Source organism: Phocoena sinus, chromosome 6 (assembly GCF_008692025.1).
Source record: "Phocoena sinus isolate mPhoSin1 chromosome 6, mPhoSin1.pri, whole genome shotgun sequence".
Taxonomy (NCBI): domain Eukaryota; kingdom Metazoa; phylum Chordata; class Mammalia; order Artiodactyla; family Phocoenidae; genus Phocoena; species Phocoena sinus.
In genome coordinates, this window is record NC_045768.1 from 3,170,786 (window position 1) to 3,190,130 (window position 19,345).

General features: G+C 57.3%; 1 protein-coding gene across 2 annotated transcripts; it reads left to right on the forward strand.

The window, feature by feature from the left end:
• Nucleotides 1–11,237: 11,237 nt before the first annotated feature.
• Nucleotides 11,238–18,184, forward strand: FCN2 (ficolin 2). 2 transcript variants are annotated; one of them, XM_032636374.1, is made up of 9 exons: nucleotides 11,238–11,408; nucleotides 11,894–12,007; nucleotides 13,489–13,551; nucleotides 14,014–14,049; nucleotides 14,825–14,857; nucleotides 15,296–15,423; nucleotides 16,018–16,147; nucleotides 17,025–17,159; nucleotides 17,676–18,184. In XM_032636374.1, exons 1-9 carry the CDS (start codon nucleotides 11,315–11,317, stop codon nucleotides 17,921–17,923), a joined length of 981 nt encoding a protein of 326 aa, XP_032492265.1. In that variant the 5' UTR covers nucleotides 11,238–11,314; the 3' UTR covers nucleotides 17,924–18,184. The 2 variants fall into 2 exon arrangements, with proteins under 2 accessions (XP_032492265.1, XP_032492267.1); XM_032636376.1 differs by lacking the exon at nucleotides 14,014–14,049 and having other exon boundaries at nucleotides 11,247–11,408; nucleotides 17,676–18,180.
• Nucleotides 18,185–19,345: the final 1,161 nt, after the last annotated feature.

Here is a 19,345-nt window from a genome sequence, read left to right on the forward strand (position 1 = left end):
CCACCCACACCTGGGCTGGGTCTTCTGGAGAAGTGAGTGGAGACCTCACACCGGGACTTTGCTCCCCGTCTTGGGAGAGGTGAGATCCGTGGAAATGAGGGTGCCAACCCGGGGTCTTGGCTGCCAGAGCGGCTATCTGCAGCTCACAGCATCTGTCTCAGGCGCCCTGGAGAGATAGTGCCTAGAACCCCCGCAGGAGCTAGGTAACGGCTGGCCATTGGTCTTTAGCAGTCCCACGGGGCTGCGTTAGTTCTTGCTGGATGAGGGAAACACCTGTCCCACAAAGGACCAAGCAGGCCATTGTTCACCGTTGGAGCTGGAATTAATCCAAGCTTCCCACGTTGGAAAAGATGCCCTCAGTGCCCCTTATCTTAGCACTGCTGCCCCGTGTCCTAGGGTGCCCTGGGAGTGGCAGGAAGGGAGGGAGGGAGGGAGGAAAGTGTGTGTACACCCACTTGGCATGGGGGCGGGGGCTTTGCTAAGAGGTTTCTGCTGCTGCAGAGCTGGGGCTCCTGGGCTCCAGATCTTGGGGCACAAGTCCTTTCGTATCTGCCAAGGCTCTTGGCCTCCAAGAGCTGAGCCTGCCTCGGGCAGCGCCTCCGTTTGGATGGTAGACGGGTGTGGAGATATCTGTCCGTCTCAGCCAACCTGCCTGGCTGGGGCCTAGGAGGGCTGGGATCCTACTGATTTCTGGGTCCTGGATAGGCTGGCGGCTGATCGGTGGCCGAGTCTGGGAGAGCCGGCTCCTTACCCCTTGCCTAGAGTGCCCTACATCTTCTTAGAGGAAAGGAGGGAGGGAGGAGGGGCAGCCTCAGCTCTCGGTGCTTTCCCTCGAGGAAGGACTCCTGCAGAAAGCGTGCTCCCCACCTGCCTTCCTTGCCCCGACCTACCCCTCCCACCCCCAAAAGTTCTGCTACCAGACATTCATTCATTCAATGCCGCTTTATTGAGTGCCTGCTCTGTGCCAGGTACTGGTACCCAAAAGAGGGGTGACAGGGACCTCAAGTGGATACAGTGTAGACATACTGACTTGGAAACACAGCAACCTGGAAGCACAGAACAAGGGGAGACAGAGCCTGGTGATGATGTGTCAGGACTCAGGGTGCGAGGCCTACCCAGCGCCTGGGGAGGATGCAGGAGGGAGGCATGCCCACGTGGAAGTGGTGCACATCCGCCTGGATTTCCTCTGAGAAGTGGTCCAGGGAGAAGGGAAGGCAGGACTCAGCTTGTGCCTCAGCCAGGAAGATAATCACTTTCCAGTAATCCCCCAGGAGTCAAGACGTCCACAAAAGCTACATGCACAAAACATCCTGCTCTTTTTTTATTTTTATTTTCCAAATTGACAAATGGAGATCGCGTAGATTTGGGAGAAGTCCAATTCCCAGGCCTCTGTGGGGAGCTGACGTGTTTGATGGTGTAAGAATTTTGCTTCACTTGGGACTTTCTCCAATTCATTTTAAAACTAGAAACCTCAATGGTTAGGACGATCTAAAAGACTCTAATCGTGGGAGACGGACTAGGGACGCCACTTTCGGCATTTGTATCGTTCATTGCCACATAACAAATTACCCCCAAACGGAGCTGAAAATAAAACACAGGCATCGTCTGACATTTCTGTGGGTCAGGGACCTGGGCATAGCTGTCTGGTCCTCACGTCAGGGTTTCTCACAAATCTACAAGCAATGTACCGTATGACCAAGGTCTCATCTGGAGACCCGACCGGGGAAAGATCCCATGAGATGTGTGTGCACGTCCTGGGCGTGCTCCTCATCGACTTTGAGGCCTCAGGCATGTTTCAAACCGTGATGCGTGGGGACAGGTCAGAAGTGAGGTGTCCAGCTGCCTGGTTCCCTCACCTGTAAAATGCTGCGCCAGGCTGTGGAGTCAAACGTGATCACGCACGAGAAGCGCTTTGTCCTGGGGCCTCAGCATCCGTGCCGTGTGATAGCTCTGCATCCCCGGCACCCACCCCACCTGTGCGCTCACTGTGCGTAAGCCCAGTGATCTCAGGATACGGGGCATCACGCCTCCGACGTTTATCACTGACCAATCTCTAAGTGCCCAGCGCCTGCGGGGCCCGCAGCCCTGGGCTGGCAAGTGAGCAGAGAGAGGGAAGAGAAGGACATCCTGCTTCCCATGAGCTTAAGTGCATCTGAAGACACCAGACTCCCGGCCGCCACTCCAGAGAAACATCCAGCGGTGATCAGATCCACAGGCTGAGGGGTGGGTCTGCTGAGAGCGGGGCTGGCGTGAGCAGGAGGTGTGACCGAACCTCGGACAGTGGGTAGAATTTGGAGATGTGCAGAAGATTCCTTTGGGATTCCTTGAGTGTACCTCTGGGATGTCTATCTGTCTGTCTGTCCGCCAAAAGACTGTTGGAATGCTCGTCGATAGAGAGGGCCCTTTGCACTTGAAGGCTGGATGCTGGAGCTGGTCCTCTGCAACTGACATTCTGGAAGATGAGGGGGAAAAGTGAGGAGAGGCAGGGTCCATGGCTTGGCAGAAGGAACCCCATTTCCACCACTGGAGCCAAAGCAGCCTGTGTGGGGGGCTTGGGGCGCATACCACCTGTCCACCTTGATCCAGCCGCCACCTTGGCCCACAGCAAAGGCCACGGGGCTGTGACTGCGGAGGAGATGCAGGCCCTGACCTCAGGTGCCCCCATGCAGGCGGAGGTCCACGTGCACATGGAAACGGGGCTCTCAGGTGCTCACTGCTCGTCTCCCGAGCTGCGCTGCCTGAAAGGCACCAGCAAGCTGAGGAAAGAGGGCCAGGCCTGGAGAAGGGTGGGGTCCCCACGAACACCCATCCTCAGGACACTTCACGGTGAAGAGGATTTGGGCCAGGTCAGGACGATGAGTTGGATCTGGTCCCGTGATCCTGACTGTCCCAGCTCAGCTCAGGGGAAGCCCCCGCCTGGGCTGGGACCCTCCCTCTGAGGGGCTTCCTGGGCCTGGAGGAGTGTACACGGGGCCAGCTGGGGCGGCTGGCAAACAGCCCAGCTCACCCCCACCACATCCACTCCACCCCTGGAGCCCTGGGGCTCAGGCTTCTCTGAATCCTGCTGCTTCATCTCTGCATGGGCAACACGCGAATCCCACCACGAGCTCCCCCAGGCGGGTCTCCCCCGACCCAGCCTGGGGCTCTGGGTCAGGTCCTGCAGTCTCACCCACCGGCCCTCACGATGGGCTTGGAATTGCTCGGTGTGGAGCCTGCCACGTCACAAAGGCTGTAGGGTGAGTGAGCTGTGATCGCCCCGGGCTGCACGCTCTTTAGAGGCAGAGGCTGGTAGTATCGTCAGCGAGAGTTCAGCTTGGCCCAGGCTTTGCTTCTGGTGACGGTTGGCTGGGAGTGGAGTGGACTGTCCGTCAGGGCTCCATAGCCAGGCTCCTGGTGGCACAGACGGTGTCAATCCAGGGCTCCGTGCCTGGGGCTTCTGGGACCAGGCAATACGAGAGCTTCAGAATGAAGGGAGAGAGGTTTGTCATGGGAGGGAGGTGGTGCTTCCTCGTCATGTGCACAGAAAGCCTGTGTACTCAGAGCTCAGGGCCTGGAAGGCGCTGGAAAGTGCTGGCAGAAGCCTGCATCCAGGTCACCTGGAAGGTTTGTTAAAACATAGGTTCCTGGGCCCTCCCTCCCCTGGTGAGTCAGCAGCTCTGGACGGTGCTTAGAACTTGTAGTTCCCGAAATTTCCCAGGCATCCTGCTGCTGCTTGGAAACACACAAGCATTAGTGTCATCGGTAGCTCTTCCGGTCTTGACCCCAACCCAGTCTGGCCACAGAAGAGGCAGGTGCCTCCTGCGTACTGCATTTTACAAAGGCTCGAGCATATACCCAGATCCCCTCCAGCCCTGGCTCCCCTGATTCTAAAATTCCACTGTAGGGCTTCCCTGGTGGCGCAGTGGTTGAGAGTCCGCCTGCCGATGCAGGGGACGCGGGTTCGTGCCCCGGTCCGGGAGGATCCCCCATGCCGCGGGGCGGCTGGGCCCGTGAGCCATGGCCGCTGCGCCTGCGCGTCCGGAGCCTGTGCTCCGCAACGGGAGAGGCCGTGGCGGTGAGAGGCCCGCGTACCGCAAAAAAAAAAAAAAACACAAAACCACTGGAAAGAAATTTGTTCGTTTTGTATAAAGCGCATCTCTTTAAAATGCAAGTCTTTCAAAGACTCGAGCGGTGTTTCTTCTTATCAGTGATCCTTCGATAGAAATCAGCTTGACAGCCTGATTTAGAGCGGAATTTGGTGCAGACAGACAGCGTTTAAGGAGGAAAGGAAAGGATGCAGGACGCTTCTGACGGGTGGAGGTGATAAGTGTGGGGTCGATTTCACCTCTTTAACCGCTTGTCAGAGGACGAGGCTGTATTTCTCTCCTGCCTGAGACCCAGTGGACATGACCACGGATGGGGAGCATCAGGGCCGCACATGGTATTTGTTCCACCCTGGTTGACCTCACGTTCCCTTTGGGATGACAGGAATGGGGCTCAGGCGGAAGAGAATGAAACGACCCAGTGAGAAGAGGTTTACAGGTGAGGGAGGGAGGAAGGGGCACTGCAGCTGAGCAGTCACCGTGAGAAGAGTCATGGGACAGGGACACATGTGCCATGTGTCGTGAAGAGAGCATCCCCAGGCTGGCCAGGGGACAAAAGGATAACGAAGATGACAAGGATACGGGCCTGGCCCAGATGTGATGGAGGCTCTGAACACTTTCTGGGGCGGACAGTCTGTCCTGGAGTCAAGGACGGACGTCCAGGGAACGGTTTGGGGAGCAGGAAATGGACGTGATCAGGGCTGAGTGGAAGAGATGTGGACCTGATACTTCAGTGTGGAGGGAGGCCTGGAAGGCACAGAGGCCTGGTTGAAGGTCCTTCAGCAGTGCAGTGGGGAGGAAAGAACGTGACTGAAGGAGGGGATGCCTGTGCCCTGCACCAATGTCCTGCTTGCGGCAGGGGTGACGTCGGTCTTACTGCGCCATCTCCTACCAGTCATCTCGTCTTTACTGTCTCGGACACCCCGGCCTCCTTGCTTTTTCTCAAATCCACCAAGATCTCTTCCTCTTGCCGTAAGACTCTCACCTGAAACATTGCATATCCGACCCATGCGTCTCAGTTCCCTGCTCAAGTGCCACCTCTTCCGAGAGGCTTTGTGGAACTCAGAGCTTAAAACAACTTACCCTCCAGACTTCTAGGGTCTAATCACTGGAAGATGGCATACATTGAATTAACCCTCCTGCCAATTAAACAATAAAGTCTAGAGTATCTATGAAAATCCAACTCTTAGAGGGCAATGGAGAGGGACTAAAAGCAGATGGAAACTGGATGTGGGGTAAGATCGACAGTTACTCTGACCTTCTCCTGAGGGCCCTCCCGGTCCATGGGATGCAGGGGTAACATCATTCAAGCAGAGGAGGCTGTCTCATTGGGCGGGGGACTTGGGTAAGAGATCCAGGCTACCGGGTGAGGAGTGGGGTGGAAATCCTAAAAAAGAGGAAGCCACGTCAGGAAAGCCCCTAAATCTGCTACAGACCCTCTCCTGTCCTTGGCTGATGGCTGATCTGAACATGTGTGAGGTGAGATGCCCATGATGCACTGGGGGAACTGGCTGGGAGGCCAACACAGCTGAGTGGAGATTTCAGCACTGCCCGGGGTCAGGGTATAGTTTGAATTCAAGTCCCATCATTTTGGATGGATTTGATAAACACCTCAGGCTTTCCCCCAGGGAGCCCAACCCTTAAGTAGAAGGACAGTAGCCCAGGGCTGAAGTTTCTGCCCTGGGATTAAGGACAAAATAGAGCCACTATAACACGCCTAGAGCCAAGACCCCCAGGCTCAAAGTGATCCCACCCACCTGCCTGCCAGCACCCAAGTTCATCTCTCTTCTGAGGAGGAGCTCAGAATTCAGAGCCTCTGTAACACAGTATCCACAATGTCTGGCACAGAATCAAGATTCACTAGACACACAAAAGAAGGAAAACATGACCCATAATCAAGAGGGGAAAAGTCAAAAGAAACAAATGAATGGGTGCCTCAGATGTTGGAATTTACAGAAAAGGACTTCAAGATAAGTAGGATAAATACATTCAATAATATATGAGAAAAGATGGATATAATGAGTAAAGAAATGGGGGTTTCAAGAGAGAGGAGAAAGCTAAAAAATGAACCAACTGTAAATATTAGAACTAAAAATTGCAATAAAAAATTCATCGGATCAAGAAGACATAGAGATGGCCAAGAAGCACACGAAAGGACGCTCAGCATCACTAACCATTAGAGCAATGCAGATCAAAACTACCGTGAGGTACCACCCGACACCGTCCAGAATGGCCATCATCAAAAAGTCTACAGATAATAAATGCTGGAGAGGGTGTGGAGAGAAGGGAACCCTCCTCCACTGTTGGTGGGGATGTAAATTAGTGCAGCCACTATGGAGAACACGATGGAGGTTCCTCAAAAAACTAAAAACAGAGCTGCCATATGATCCAGCGATCCCACTCTTGGGCATATATCTATAGAAAACTCTAATTTGAAAAGATACATGCACCCCAGTGTTCATAGCAGCACTATTTACAATAGCCAAGACATGGAAGCAACCTAACCGTCCATCGACAGATGAATGGATAAAGAAGATGTGGTACGTATATAAAACGGAATACTACTCAGCCATAAAAAAGAATGAAATAATGCCGTTTGCAGCAACATGGACTGACCTAGAGATTATCCTACTAAGTGAAGTAAGTCAGACAGAGAAAAACAAATACCATGATATCACTTATATGTGGAAGCAAAAAAATGATACAAATGAACTTATTTACAAAAGAGAAACAGACTCACAGACACAGAAAACAAACTTATGGTTACCAAAGGGGAAGCGGGGAGAGGGGTAAATTAGGAGTTTGGGATTAGCAGATACAAACTATTATATATAAAATAGATGAACAACGGGGTCCCACTGTATAGCACAGGGAACTATATTCCATATCTTATAATAACCTATAATGGAAGAGAATAAGAAAAAAATATTTACACATAACTGAATCACTTTGCTGTACACCAGAAACTAACACAACATTGTAAATCAACTATACTTCAAAAAAATATTTTTAAAAAAATAAAGATTATTTGTTGCAAGCAGATCCACGTAACCAGGAACGAGGAAGTTCTTCAGGCTGATGGGAGATGATCCCGGTTGAAAAAGCAAATTCTTAGGAAGAGGCAAAGGGTGACAGAAAGTCAATACGAGGATAGGTGTAAAGTACTCTCTTTTTCAGTTAAAAATGTTGTTAAAAGACTATTGAATTTTTAAGACCAAAATAATGAAAACGCACTGTGTGGTTAAACTATAGGTAGAAGCAAATTCTACAGCAACAGTAGTAAAAAGGATTGTGGAAGGGTTGGTACGTGATGGGTGAAGTCCCTTGAGGGGGACAGTATTCATTTATAATGTATTCCCTGGGCAACCGCTCAGTGTAACACAGAGGAAGAACCCCAAATTCAAGGCAGATATAGAATGAAATACTAAAAATGCTCGACCAACACAAAGGAAGCAAAGCACAAGGGAAAAACGACGGGATGTAAATGGAAGAGGACACGGGTAGACCCAACACAGGGACGTCAGCGATCACACTAAGTGTCAATCACGTCAGCACAGATAAGAACTGCAGCAAATCCGCGATGCACTGCTGGCGGGAAACGCACCGCAAAGGGACGGCAGGGCGGAAGCTGATGAATGAAAAACACACACTAAGCAAACAGTGACCTTGAAAAATGCACCCTCCGGAGTCTCAGTCCATTGTCCCGTGTTCTTGGCAGCACCCGCCGGAAGAGACTCCCTGGTCACACAACCAGGCTGCTTCCCCAGGACCCTGGTGGCCAGATAGGGCCGTGGTCCAGAGCCAGCGGAAGGAAGGAAGGTGGGAGGGATGTGCCTCCCCGCAGGCCCGATGTTGCCCCCGTGGGGCCCTCCATGTTCTTTCCCACCCTGCTGGCTGGGACGAAGATGGCCCTCAGGACAGCAGCCGTCTTTGGAAGGTGGCACACGTGCCGGAGGAACGTGGGTCTTGAAGTCACCTCTAGGAGGGGGGTGCCGGGCAGGAGCCCCCAACTCGTTGGGCTGTTAGGACCACTGTATGCGAGGTCACAGAGATTTCAGGTTTTATCTGCTTCAGTCTGATTAACCGCTAACGAGACGCTCTGCATGTATTTCCTTGGAGCGCACGTTGCTTTCAAATTACATCATAGTTCATACAGTATTCGTATGATGTAATTGTTTGTCTCTTTGATTCTTTTCTGTCTCCCCTCAGTAGCACACAGTCCCCTCCAAGCGTGCAGGGGCCGTTTGCTCTGTTTCCCCCTGTGTCGCGGGGCCCAGAGGAGCACGGGGCACATAGCAGGTGTTCACTAAACATCCCTTTCTCTCTTGCTGGTGAGGCCAGTTGAACGGGAAGCCAAAACCCTGTGCGCTGGCCCAGGGGATGCTCATGGGGCACCAGCGGCATCCGAGTTCGGAAATTCTGGAGCAGGAATAGCCCAAGTGCAGGGCAGCCAATGACCAGGCTTTCATTTCGGATCGTCCTGGATTAATCCTTCACTTGCTGTGTGAGCAGCCTTTCAGCTCCAGCAGGGAGCCTTGCAGGGATGCTGGGAATGTCTAATTCCTGTGCGGGGGCCATTAAAGATGAGGGTTGAGCAGGAAAAGGTGCCCTGGACCAGTAACCTGAGCACAGGTTCCTAAACCCCTCGCCGTGGGGGGCGGAGATGTGCACCGGGCAGCCAGGTGCTGGGGAGTCAGGATGGGGAAGGGGGATGGGAGGGGGTGGGGGCAGGGCATAGCATCCCAGGACCTCTGGGGAACAGAGTTCTAATCCTGCCTCACCACTGGCAGGCTGTGTTGTCCCCAGACAGCATCCTTCCTTCTCTGCGTCTCAGTGTCCCATCTCTAACAAGAGACACCCTCAAAGGCACCGCAGCTGAGCTTGCCGTGTGGGGCTTTCTCTCCTCGATGGGGCTTCACCGCTAACTTTTGTTTCCTTTCTGGCACAGAGAAGATTACTCGGTGTGCTTCTGTCTTTTTCAATTAAATCAAATGCAATTTGTTCAATTTATTAACATTATCAATTCAAAAGTCCAGTGATACCTGAAGCTTTTAAGTTGGACTTATAAACTTGATTCTATATATGACAGGCCCATTTGAATCACTTCCTTTAAGGGGCCTATGATTAATTCGCTAAGTTAGCAGCTTTCAACGTTTTAATTGCATTTTCAAAATGAATGTGTTCACATTTGCGCTTTCAGGTTTCAGTTGTCTGCCTTTAACAAAACCTTCTGAGTAGAAGCTAATTTTTAGAAATCTGCTAATGTAAACAAATGAACGTGGTAAATTTAGGGGTCTCAACTGTCGACTATAAACACAGCGAGATTTCCGCATAAAATCACTAACTCGTTCCATTATTCAAGGTCACACTTTCAACTGGATTACCAGGCTGTTACTGTAACAGGCCAAATTCTCTTAAATGAAGCCAACACTCCACATGCCAAGTGGACATCCGTTTATTGACGCTACGGTATGAACACTGAATGTCAGCCTCTTGCCCCGTCTACACTCGGTGAGAAGCACAGCCCCCGGCTAGGAGGGCAACCCTCACCCACATAGCACAGGTGCTAAGGGGCTTTGTTCCAGCCCCAGCTCGGGGGGGTCTCTCTCTCGCATTCCGTCTGCACATCCCCAGGGAGCCCACCTCTGCCGGCCGAGTCTGCCCCCACGATGGATGGGGTCTGGCATCCCCTGCTCTTGAGAAGTTTACATCCCAGCAGCAGAACACACCCCCCTCAATCCGCTGCGTGACACGACACTTCGCTGTATTGATTATTTTGAGCTGTGGGTGCTTGAAAACCAGCAAATACAGGGGGAGCTTTCTGTGCACTCCCTCTTTCTGCCTAAAGACAGAACCTCCACAAGAAACTCAGCTGTCAGCCCCTCCCGGGGGCGTCATCAACCGGGAAGATTGACCCTTGATTCGTTACAGGAGAGGACACCAGAGGTGGACACCACACTCAAACTGTCACAAACTAGCCTACCTCCGCCTTCCCTGCAAGGCCCAGGCCCCTTCCCTAAAACCATTTCCTCTTGTCTAAGGTGCATGCCCCGCTCCCCTTCCCCTACTGAGACGGTACTGTGTCCTGAATTCTAAGCCACCTCGGGGAATTACTCATTCCCCGGGGTGTCTCCCATATGGACAGAGTACCTGTGCTAAGAAACTTCTCTGTGCTTTTCTCTTGTTACTCTGTCTTGCATTACAGGGGTCTCGGCTGAGAACACAGAGGGTGGGGAGAATGTTACTTTTTCTCCCCTGCAGAGTGGAGGTCTTTGAGCAGCGGTCATAGACTCAGGCCACACACCCCGTGGACATTGAAATTGTCTCCGATGGACCCTTGATACTCACATGAGTCTGTCTGACTTGGGGTCGTGATCCCAACACCCCACCTGGACAGGGGCTGTTGGGATGGGGTTGGGGGAACAGACTTGCCACCTCCGTCTCTAACGGGAGTCCCGGTGACAGCTAGCCTCAGTGTGTGGCTCTTCCCTAGGAGGTGTGGGAAAAGCATGCAGCCTGGTCCCTCCTGGGGTGGGTGCCGAATGTCCCTCCCCAGCAATTTCATGCCCTCCGCCCCCCCACCCCACACCTGGCCCCGCTTCCACGCCCCCCCAGACTGGAACTGCTGCAGTCGGGTTCACGTGCAGCCTCTGTCAAGGTCCCAGGGCCACGCTTTGCGATGCTCCTGGCCTGGCCGCCCCTGCTTCTCTCCTGCTGCATGTCCACTGCAGTCGGAAGCCCACGGCACACCGGCTTGGGGAAATCTCCACCGCACACATCCTGCTCTCCTCGCCCCTCCCTTCTAATCAACCTAGACCCCAGGAGAACTTTCGAAATTTCTGTAGACTTGAAGCCCATAAAATGCAAATGAATTCCTCAAACCCTGCCCCCTGAGAAGGCCTCAGGTATGGCCTGGGCAGAGCTGGGTGATGGGGGGGGCGGGGCTGGCCCTTCCCCATGCAGGGCCTAGGGGGCCTGGTGGCTGGAGGGAAATGGCCCTGCCGAGGGGAAGTGGGGCTGGTCCGCAGGAAGCACGGAAGTCAGTTGCTCAGTAAGGAGGAGCTGGGCCCTGGAAGAGAGCCAGCTGGGGCTGCTTCCACCTCCAGCTGGCGCCACAAGCCGGGGGAGGAACTGGCTGTCCCCACCGGGAGGAGAAACAGGGCCAGAGGTGACAGTGCGTGGCCACAGCCCTATAAGAGCACGGGGCTCCTCGGGCGGCCAACAGCAGAGCGATGGAGCAGCGTGGAGTGGCCATGGCCATAGGGCCCACAGTGCTGGCCACCGCCTTCCTGTGCGCCGTGGCCTCCGCCCCCGACACCTGTCCAGGTGAGTCGGACACCAGGTGAGTAGGACCTGACAGCGGTCGGGTCTGAAAGCCGCAGGCCCCGTGCGCTAACAGCCAACTGTGCTGGGCCCCGAGCTAAGCCCTTCTGAACAATATTCTTATTCCTCGTGACAGTGAGTGGCAATCATCACTTCTCAAAAGCGGAGACTAAACATTTCTGAACACCTCCCTGCCAGGCTGACCCTCCAGCACTGAGGCTGGGGCGAGGGTGGCTCAGGCAGGGTGGACCACAAGGCCAGGGCTCTGCCCTGCACCACCTCCACACCTGACCAGTGCCCACCAGAGGCGGGAAACTCACTGCCAGGCTGACCCTTCATCTGAGACGGGTGACTCTGGCCACAGCCAAGGGCCCAGGTCGAGGTCGCCGCGTGGCAGATCCCCGTGGCTCGGGTGGCCTGTCGCGGGCTCTGCAGGGCTCTCAGGCCCAGGACGAGCGCCCTGACTGGCGCTCTGTGTCTCTCTGCAGAGGTGAAGCTGGTGGGTCTGGAGGGCTCCGACAAGCTCTCCATCCTCCGAGGCTGCCCGGGGCTGCCCGGACCCGCAGGGCCCAAAGGAGAGGCAGGCGCCAGTGGACAGAAGGGTACGTGCTCTGGCTCGGGCGTGGGGGTCACTGAGCACCGGCTCTTCTCAAATTAGACCCCGGGTGGGCACTGCCCCCTGCGGGTCTCAGGTCGGGAGCTTGGGTCACGACCCTGCTCAGAGCTGGTGTCAGGAGGGACCCCCGAGGCCCACCGGGATCTGTCATTCCCTGAGGAGGGGGCTGGTCGCAGCTGGTCTATGAGCTCACATCGGGGTCCACTTCCATAGAACACCCGCTTCCCGGTCCTCGATCCAGCCCTGGCTTTACGTGGCCGTGGGCCAGATTCCAAGCCACGCGTACCTCGGTATTCTCACCTGAAAACTGCGGCCCCGGCGTTTTCTGTCTGTACCGCAGATGATAAACTGGGGCTCAGAGCAGTCAGCCATCAGCAGGGAGGGTGGAGCTGGACCTCAATGCAGTAGGAAGGCCCCCGAGCGCTCCACAGCTCTCCCGTCGACGTGGTGGCCCCCTTGTGGGGTTTCGGGCCCCGAGCCTGGGATGAAGGGCAGGTGGGCACGCAGCTCAAGGGGTGAGTGCCCCGGGCCTGCGTGTGAGTGGACGCTCCAAGGGCTCCGGACACAGGGCCAGCTCGGAGGTCCCCGGCCTCTCACGTCCTGGGAGGTATCCAGCTCAGGGGCCGTGGGCACCCAGGGCAGCTCCTGGGGATGGGAGGGCTGTGTGTGCTCACCACGGTGGGCTCCAGGCTGGGAGTCCTGCCGGGGGGACACTGGGAGGAGGGGCCGGGCTGGGGCGGCTGCCCACCAGTGGGTGTGGTTGGTCCGCCCCAAGCCGAGCCGGCGCCCCCTCGGCCCCACACCCACACACCCACACTCCCCGGGGAGGGCAGCCTGCCGGCAGGCGCTCCTGCTGCCTTGGCTGAGCCTGGGGCCGCCTCTCCTGACTCTCCCATCAGTGCTCAGGAGGAGGGGCAGGGCCCTGGGTGGTCCTAGCCCCCTGCTCACATCAATAACGCAGACCTGGGAGGCCTCGTGGCTCCCGACCCCTCCTCTCTGGAGGTGGAGACAGAACCACCCCAGAGGGATGCATAATTGCTCCCGACCGCCCCTGCGTCCAGGGCTGAGCACAGGGCAGGGCCCCGCCTCCCTCCCAGAGCCAAGGGGCCAGAGGGTCCTGTGTGACAGGGTCTCTGAGGACGTGCTCTTGGTCCCAGGCCCCCAAGTAGCCGGGGGGCTCCCTGACGGTGGCCTGGACCTGGGCTGATGCACTGAGGTGGTCGGGAGCCAGATCGCCGGTGGTCCCCTGGGGCCCGAGCTGGGCGCTCCGGCCGGTCGGCACCGGGTGGCGGTGAGTGCTTTGTCCCCGCCGTCTGCTGTCACCCTCGGGCTGAGTCCCAGGGCACTGATCCCGAGGACACCGCAGCTGGGATGGGAGGGTCAGGACTGTATTCCTTAGGGCGGAGAGGCCCAAGTAGAATGCTTCAGGTTGCGTTTTCCTCAATGATGTGTCTTTGGAATTTACAGGAGAGCGAGGTTCTCCCGGAGTCCCTGGGAAGGCAGGGCCGGCCGGGCCCAAAGGTACCAAAGGTGAGGAAGAGCTAGGACGCCTGAGCAGGACCCCGGGGCCTGTCTACAGAGACATGAGAGATGGAGACAGACAGAGAGCGAGAGGGAGGAGGTGGAGAGAGAGATGGGAGAGAGACAGAGAGAGGGAGGGGGGCCAAGTGAGAGAGGCACCTGTCCTATATCCTGTTTCCAAAGAGCATCGAGACAGCATGTGAACTGGGTCCCGGGTCCGGGGCCCCAGGTCCAGAGCAGCCTCTAATAACCCAGGGCAGAATGCAGGCCTCTGAGTCCCCCCGCAACTCCCCCGGCTGAGACCCAGGCATTGGAGAGGTGTGGGCCGCGGAGCATGCGTGTGTGGTGCCCAGAGCCTCAGCCCCACCCCCACGCCCCAGCTCCCGAAGAACTGAGCACTTGGGTGGTTTCTAGAGCGGAGGGTCGATGTCCACTGACCAGACGTCCCGTGCATCTCCTGTCTCTCCCCAGGAGACCGAGGGGAAAAGGGCGCGGGCGGAGAGAAAGGTGAGCCCCTCCGCCTCCCTGGGGTCACTGTGCAGGCTTTGCATGGGGCCGGGGGTTCCCAGAGGCCTCGGTCACGGCCAGCACCACCTGGGGGAGGATCTCAGACCACACCCCTGGCCCTGTCCCTGCAGCCCATGGGTGCGGGAGGAGGGGCCTCTGAGCCCGGCGTGCTTTGTCAGCGGCCGGTGAGCGCTCAAAGCCCAGAGGCTCCAGAGTCGGACCCAGGTGACTGGCAATACCGCTTTACTACGTGATTTTGGACACTTTGCTTATAATGCTCTGATTTATGCTCATTTATTTAAAACTTTGTAAAAGCAAGAAAAGGCAAAACGCCAAGACACAGTCACACGCTCTGGCTACAAATACAAAGTGCGAGGATGGGGCCCAGACTCACATCCCAAATGCTCCTCAGTACTTCCCACAAGCAGAGGCTGTGCTGGAGACACGGGCTGTGGAAAGCGATAGGCCTGGGGGTGCTAACCTCCACCGCCGTGAGCCGTGAAGCCCAGGCGAGGTGGCTGGCACGGCGGTCCAGCCAGTGCCCCGCGGGACGGTGCTGGCCGCCAGCCCCCAGGCAGGCCGGATGCAGTGGGGGCCAGGCAAGCCCAGTGATGCTGAGTCTAGGAGCTGATCCGCAGGGCTGGAGGCTGAGAGTTCTGCAAAGAGCTGGACAATGGTTTCCTTTCTCCACGCCGTGTTCACGGAGCAACAGGGCTGAGGGGCGGGGGCGCTGTTTCCAGACGTGTGACGTGCACGTCCTCTCTCCCCACAACAGGAGACCCGGGGCAGCTTCATTCCTGTGCCACAGGTGACTGCGAACACGCCGACCCCCGGACCTCCACCTGGACCTGCTCCTGCTGGGGGCGGGGGAGGGGGGGTCGACCAGAAGGCCAGCTGCACAGACTCAGGTTCCACCTTCCAAGGACAAAACCCTCTCTGAGCATATCTTACTCCCCACCTACCCACGTGATAGGCAGCCATTGCCTGGATAACTCGAGTGTATTCCTGGAGGAGGCCAGGTGCCCAGGAGACTAGGCGGGGGCAGCCCTGGGAGGTGGGGATGGCCAGGTCGACGGGGCCTGGCCGTCACAGCCGGGTGGCCTTGGGGGCTGCGTCTCTGTCCCAGGACTCAGGGCCCACCTCCCCCAGGCAGGTGTCCCTGCCTCTCCCTCCTCCCCCCTCCCCCTCCCCCCTGCCCAGCCCAGAGCTCCTGTCCTGGCGTCCATTCCCAGGCTTCCCTCCCCAGGACCTCGGACCTGTAAGGAGCTGCTCACCAGGGGGCACTTTCTGAGCGGCTGGCACACCATCTACCTGCCCGACTGCCGGCCCCTGACCGTGCTGTGTGACATGGACGTGGACGGCGGGGGGTGGACCGTGAGTGGGGGGGGACACAGCGATGGCCGTGGGGTTCACCCAGTGATGGCCGTGGGGTTCCTGGGCAGGGGTGGGCGTGCCTGGGAGCCTCACCTGGCGGCAGATCACTGTTTAGTGGCCTTTGTGAGACCGTCCACTCCTTCCAGGCTGAGGCTGACCCCGTCGTTTCACTGAGGTCGGGAGAATCAGAAATGTCGGGGGAGAGGGGTGTGGACCCACATGGGAAGGAGTCCCGTGACTCAGGGCTGTGGGCTCCGGCCCGGAGGTGCCCACTCCTCTCCAGCTGTGTGGCGTTGGGCTTGTCGCCTGCCCTCTCTGAGCCTCCGTTTCCTCCCTGGTCCCATGTGGGTGTCCCTGACTGCCCCTGGGCTCTTGGATGAGACCCACGTCTGGTCCTCAGCCTGTGATACCTGTGAACTCCCAGCGCTACTCCCGCGTGTGGCCGGGGTGCTCTGGGGGGGTCGGCAGTGGGGCTCCCGCGTGTGGCCGGGGTGCTCTGGGGGGGTCGGCAGTGGGGCTCCCTCGTGTGGCTGGGGTGCTCTGGGGGGGACGGCAGTGGGGCCCCGTCTCCCCAGCCCTCCCCATCGTGTGCAGGTTTTCCAGCGAAGGAGCGATGGCTCTGTGGACTTCTACCGGGACTGGGCCGCGTACAAGCAGGGCTTCGGCAGTCAGCTGGGAGAGTTCTGGCTGGGGAATGACAACATCCACGCCCTGACCGCCCAGGGTAGGGCCACGGCCGGGGGCTCTGTGGTGGGGTGCCTGAAATGCACATGCCCCTGACCTTAGCCCTGGGCCACGTGGACCAGAGGACCCCGCTCCTCCTGGCCCCCGGGGTGGTCACGTGTGACAGCAGGAGGGGTTGTTACTCTGAGAACCTAGGACGTGTATTCTCTTACACTCTCTGAGTGTTCAAATCGGAGGAGGTGGATTATTGGAGCGAAGACGACTTCTGGTCTCGGGACCGGTCGTATCTAGAACCCGAGAGTCGGAAGTGAGGGGGAGGCCATCTGGATCGGGGTGGCCCTTCTCCCACTTCCAACGGTTGGTCCTTCCTTGAAACTGGGATCTTAGGCCCACGGAGCCCCCACCTTGCCTCTCCCGCTCAGTGCATGTGGCGGTCCCCACGCAGGCCCCCTCACCCCGCTTCTCCGTTCCACAGAATCAGCTTCACAGCTGGTCCTGGGTTCAACGGCAAACCTGTAAATCCTTTCTTAATTCTTCCACTCCCTCACGGCAAGCTTGACGGTGTCCACTCATGTGCCCTGAAATCCTTGCAGAAGGAACTACACATACAAAGGTTTCCTGCCGTGGCATTCACAGCTATTTGCAGGAGAATTTAGGGCTTCACACTAGAGCGAGGCTTCATTCCATCCAGGTACACTTACGGTGGAATTTCAGGCATGGCTGATGGAACAGCAGGGGAGCTATTTGAAAACAGGGAGGCATCCCTGAGGTCCTCCCACCAGCCCAGCCTCTCACACCTTCCCGGTGAATTGTCCCCGATGCCAAGTTCAGACGTCCCCTAAAGCCCACATTCCCACCCCCCGTGCCTGGAGGCAGAGGGTCCCTTCTGCTGGGACCTGAGCACCCACCTCCAACAGGAAGCAGCGAGCTGCGGGTGGACCTCGTGGACTTTGAGGGCAACCACCAATTTGCCAAGTACCAGTCATTCAAGATGGCGGCTGAGGCAGAGAAGTACAAGCTGGTCCTGGGAGCCTTTGTCGGGGGCAGTGCAGGTGAGAGTCTGCGCGGGGCACAGCCGTGGCCTGGGCTTCAGCGTGGGGTTTGGGGAAGCAGAGAGGACCTGCTTAGCGTCCTGGCTCTGCCTCTTCTGTGTGTGATGTTCTTGGGGACTTAACCCCACCAGTTTCTTATCCACACGGTAAGGTACCCACAAGGCTGAAGTGACCCATGAGAAAGTCCAACAAGCTGTGGCATTATTATTAACTACCATTTCTGATGAAAAACGGGGAAGGATGATAATTGAGCCCATTTCCCTGAAGGCTCCATTCCCACTCTTGTGACTGGAATTCTCCCCTGAGGAGTGAACAAGTTCGCCCCCTAAGTGAGAGGATGCCTGTTAGCTGGCAGGAGCAGAGCAGATGAGGGGACACCAGGGCCACTACATCAGCAGAGGGATGCTCCCTGGGGTCATGTGAGGGGCACACCCGGACACAGCAGCTTTGACCTGGACCAGCGTCGGGGACCTCTTAGCCCTGTGTGCCAATTAGGCGACCTTTCCTTCTGAGCAGGTGATTCCCTGACGTCCCACAACAACAACGCCTTCTCCACCAAAGATCAAGACAGCGACAAAAATACTGCCAATTGTGCCGTGCAGTACCAGGGGGCCTGGTGGTACAAGGATTGTCATGTGTCAAACCTGAACGGTCGCTACCTTGGGGGGCCCCACGAGAGCTTTGCAAACGGCATCAACTGGAGGTCAGGGAAGGGGTACAACTACAGCTACAAGGTGTCGGAGATGAAGGTGCGGGCCACCTAGGGCGGGGCTGGCCGGCCGGAGCCTCTGGGAGCAGCTCCCTCTGCACACAGCCCGGCGGGGCAGCCGGTCCACAGCCCCCCCCAGGAAGGTGATGCGGACCTCCGCGTCACGGGAGCAGCAGAGCTGCATCCTGTCCCCTGGGCAGGAGGCTCTCTCTCTGTGCCTCCACTGACTTCCAACCCTTCCGTCCCACTCACGGGGATAAGAGAAAATGCTAATCCAGATCTTGCCAGACATACATGTTCTCAATAAAGACACTTGCTTACCCGACAGCAGGCGTGGGACCCCTTCGTCACTTCCATGCTCTGACTTGTGCCCCCGTCTGTCTATCTGTCCCCGTGACCTGGCTCTGCAGGTGCCCTTTGGGCTGAAGGTGTTTCCGATGGTCTGAGGCCAGAGTCACAGAGCAGGGCCCGCACGTGAGGCTGCGTACCAGTCAAGTGTCACTCTCCCTGCCGGGCCGGGCTGCTGTCTGCCTCCAGGCAGTTTTCAAGCTCAGGCTGAGTAGAGGGCCAGAGGCCGAGCCACGTGACCACACATCCTAAAGTCTTTACTCTCAGCCCTTCAAGAAGGTGTCCTCTGACCCCAGGCTCAGAGGTGAAGTGACCTGCGCAGTCCCAGCCTCCTGGCCCCAGCTAATCCACGCCGCCCAGGCTCCTGGGTCCCTACTACCCATAAAGGGTGATGGTGGCCTGGGAATCCCTCACCGCCAATAAAGAAGGAGGTGGAAGAGGAGCGGCAGTGGCTGATTGGAGCGCTGCAGGAGAGGGGCGTGGTGATCTCAGTGCACAGCGCCCTGCAGGCGGGGAGACTCCAACTCTCCAGGCAGCCGTCTCTGAGAGATACGCCAGTGCCCTCAGCACCTGTACTTGTGTCTGCTGAGGAGGGTCCCACTCTCTCCTCCCGCTGCCTCCACCGCCAGACGCCAAGAAGCCCCGCATCCTCAGGTGGCCAGCCTGTCCTGGCGCTGGCCGGTCCCTAGCCCTTGCCTGACTATTCGGGGCCTCATAAGCCCGCTTGTGTCTGCTGTGGCGGCATCATCTACTCGGAGAGAATCTAGAAAGGTGCAAGGCGGTTACTACCATCCTTGCTCCCCAAGGGTCTAAGAACTGTGCAAAGCCACATAGAACGTGGCATGTCTGGGATTTTTCTGGGAGAGGGCCCGTGGTTGTCTCGCCTTGCCTGGAGGTGCCGTGTCCTGAGGGTCAGGAGCCACTGCTCCTGGAACGCACCCCCACTCTTGCTTCTCACGCTGGCCCAGAGGCCTGAGACGAGCCAGTGCAGGACAGCCTGGGGAGTGGGCTCAGGAGACGGGGGCGGCCCTTCCTTCCCCCGAGCCCGAGGATGGGGCCACAGCCTCTCAGCCAGGGGCCCCGATCGGTCCCCAGGACAGAAAATGTCAAACTGTAGAACACAATGGTT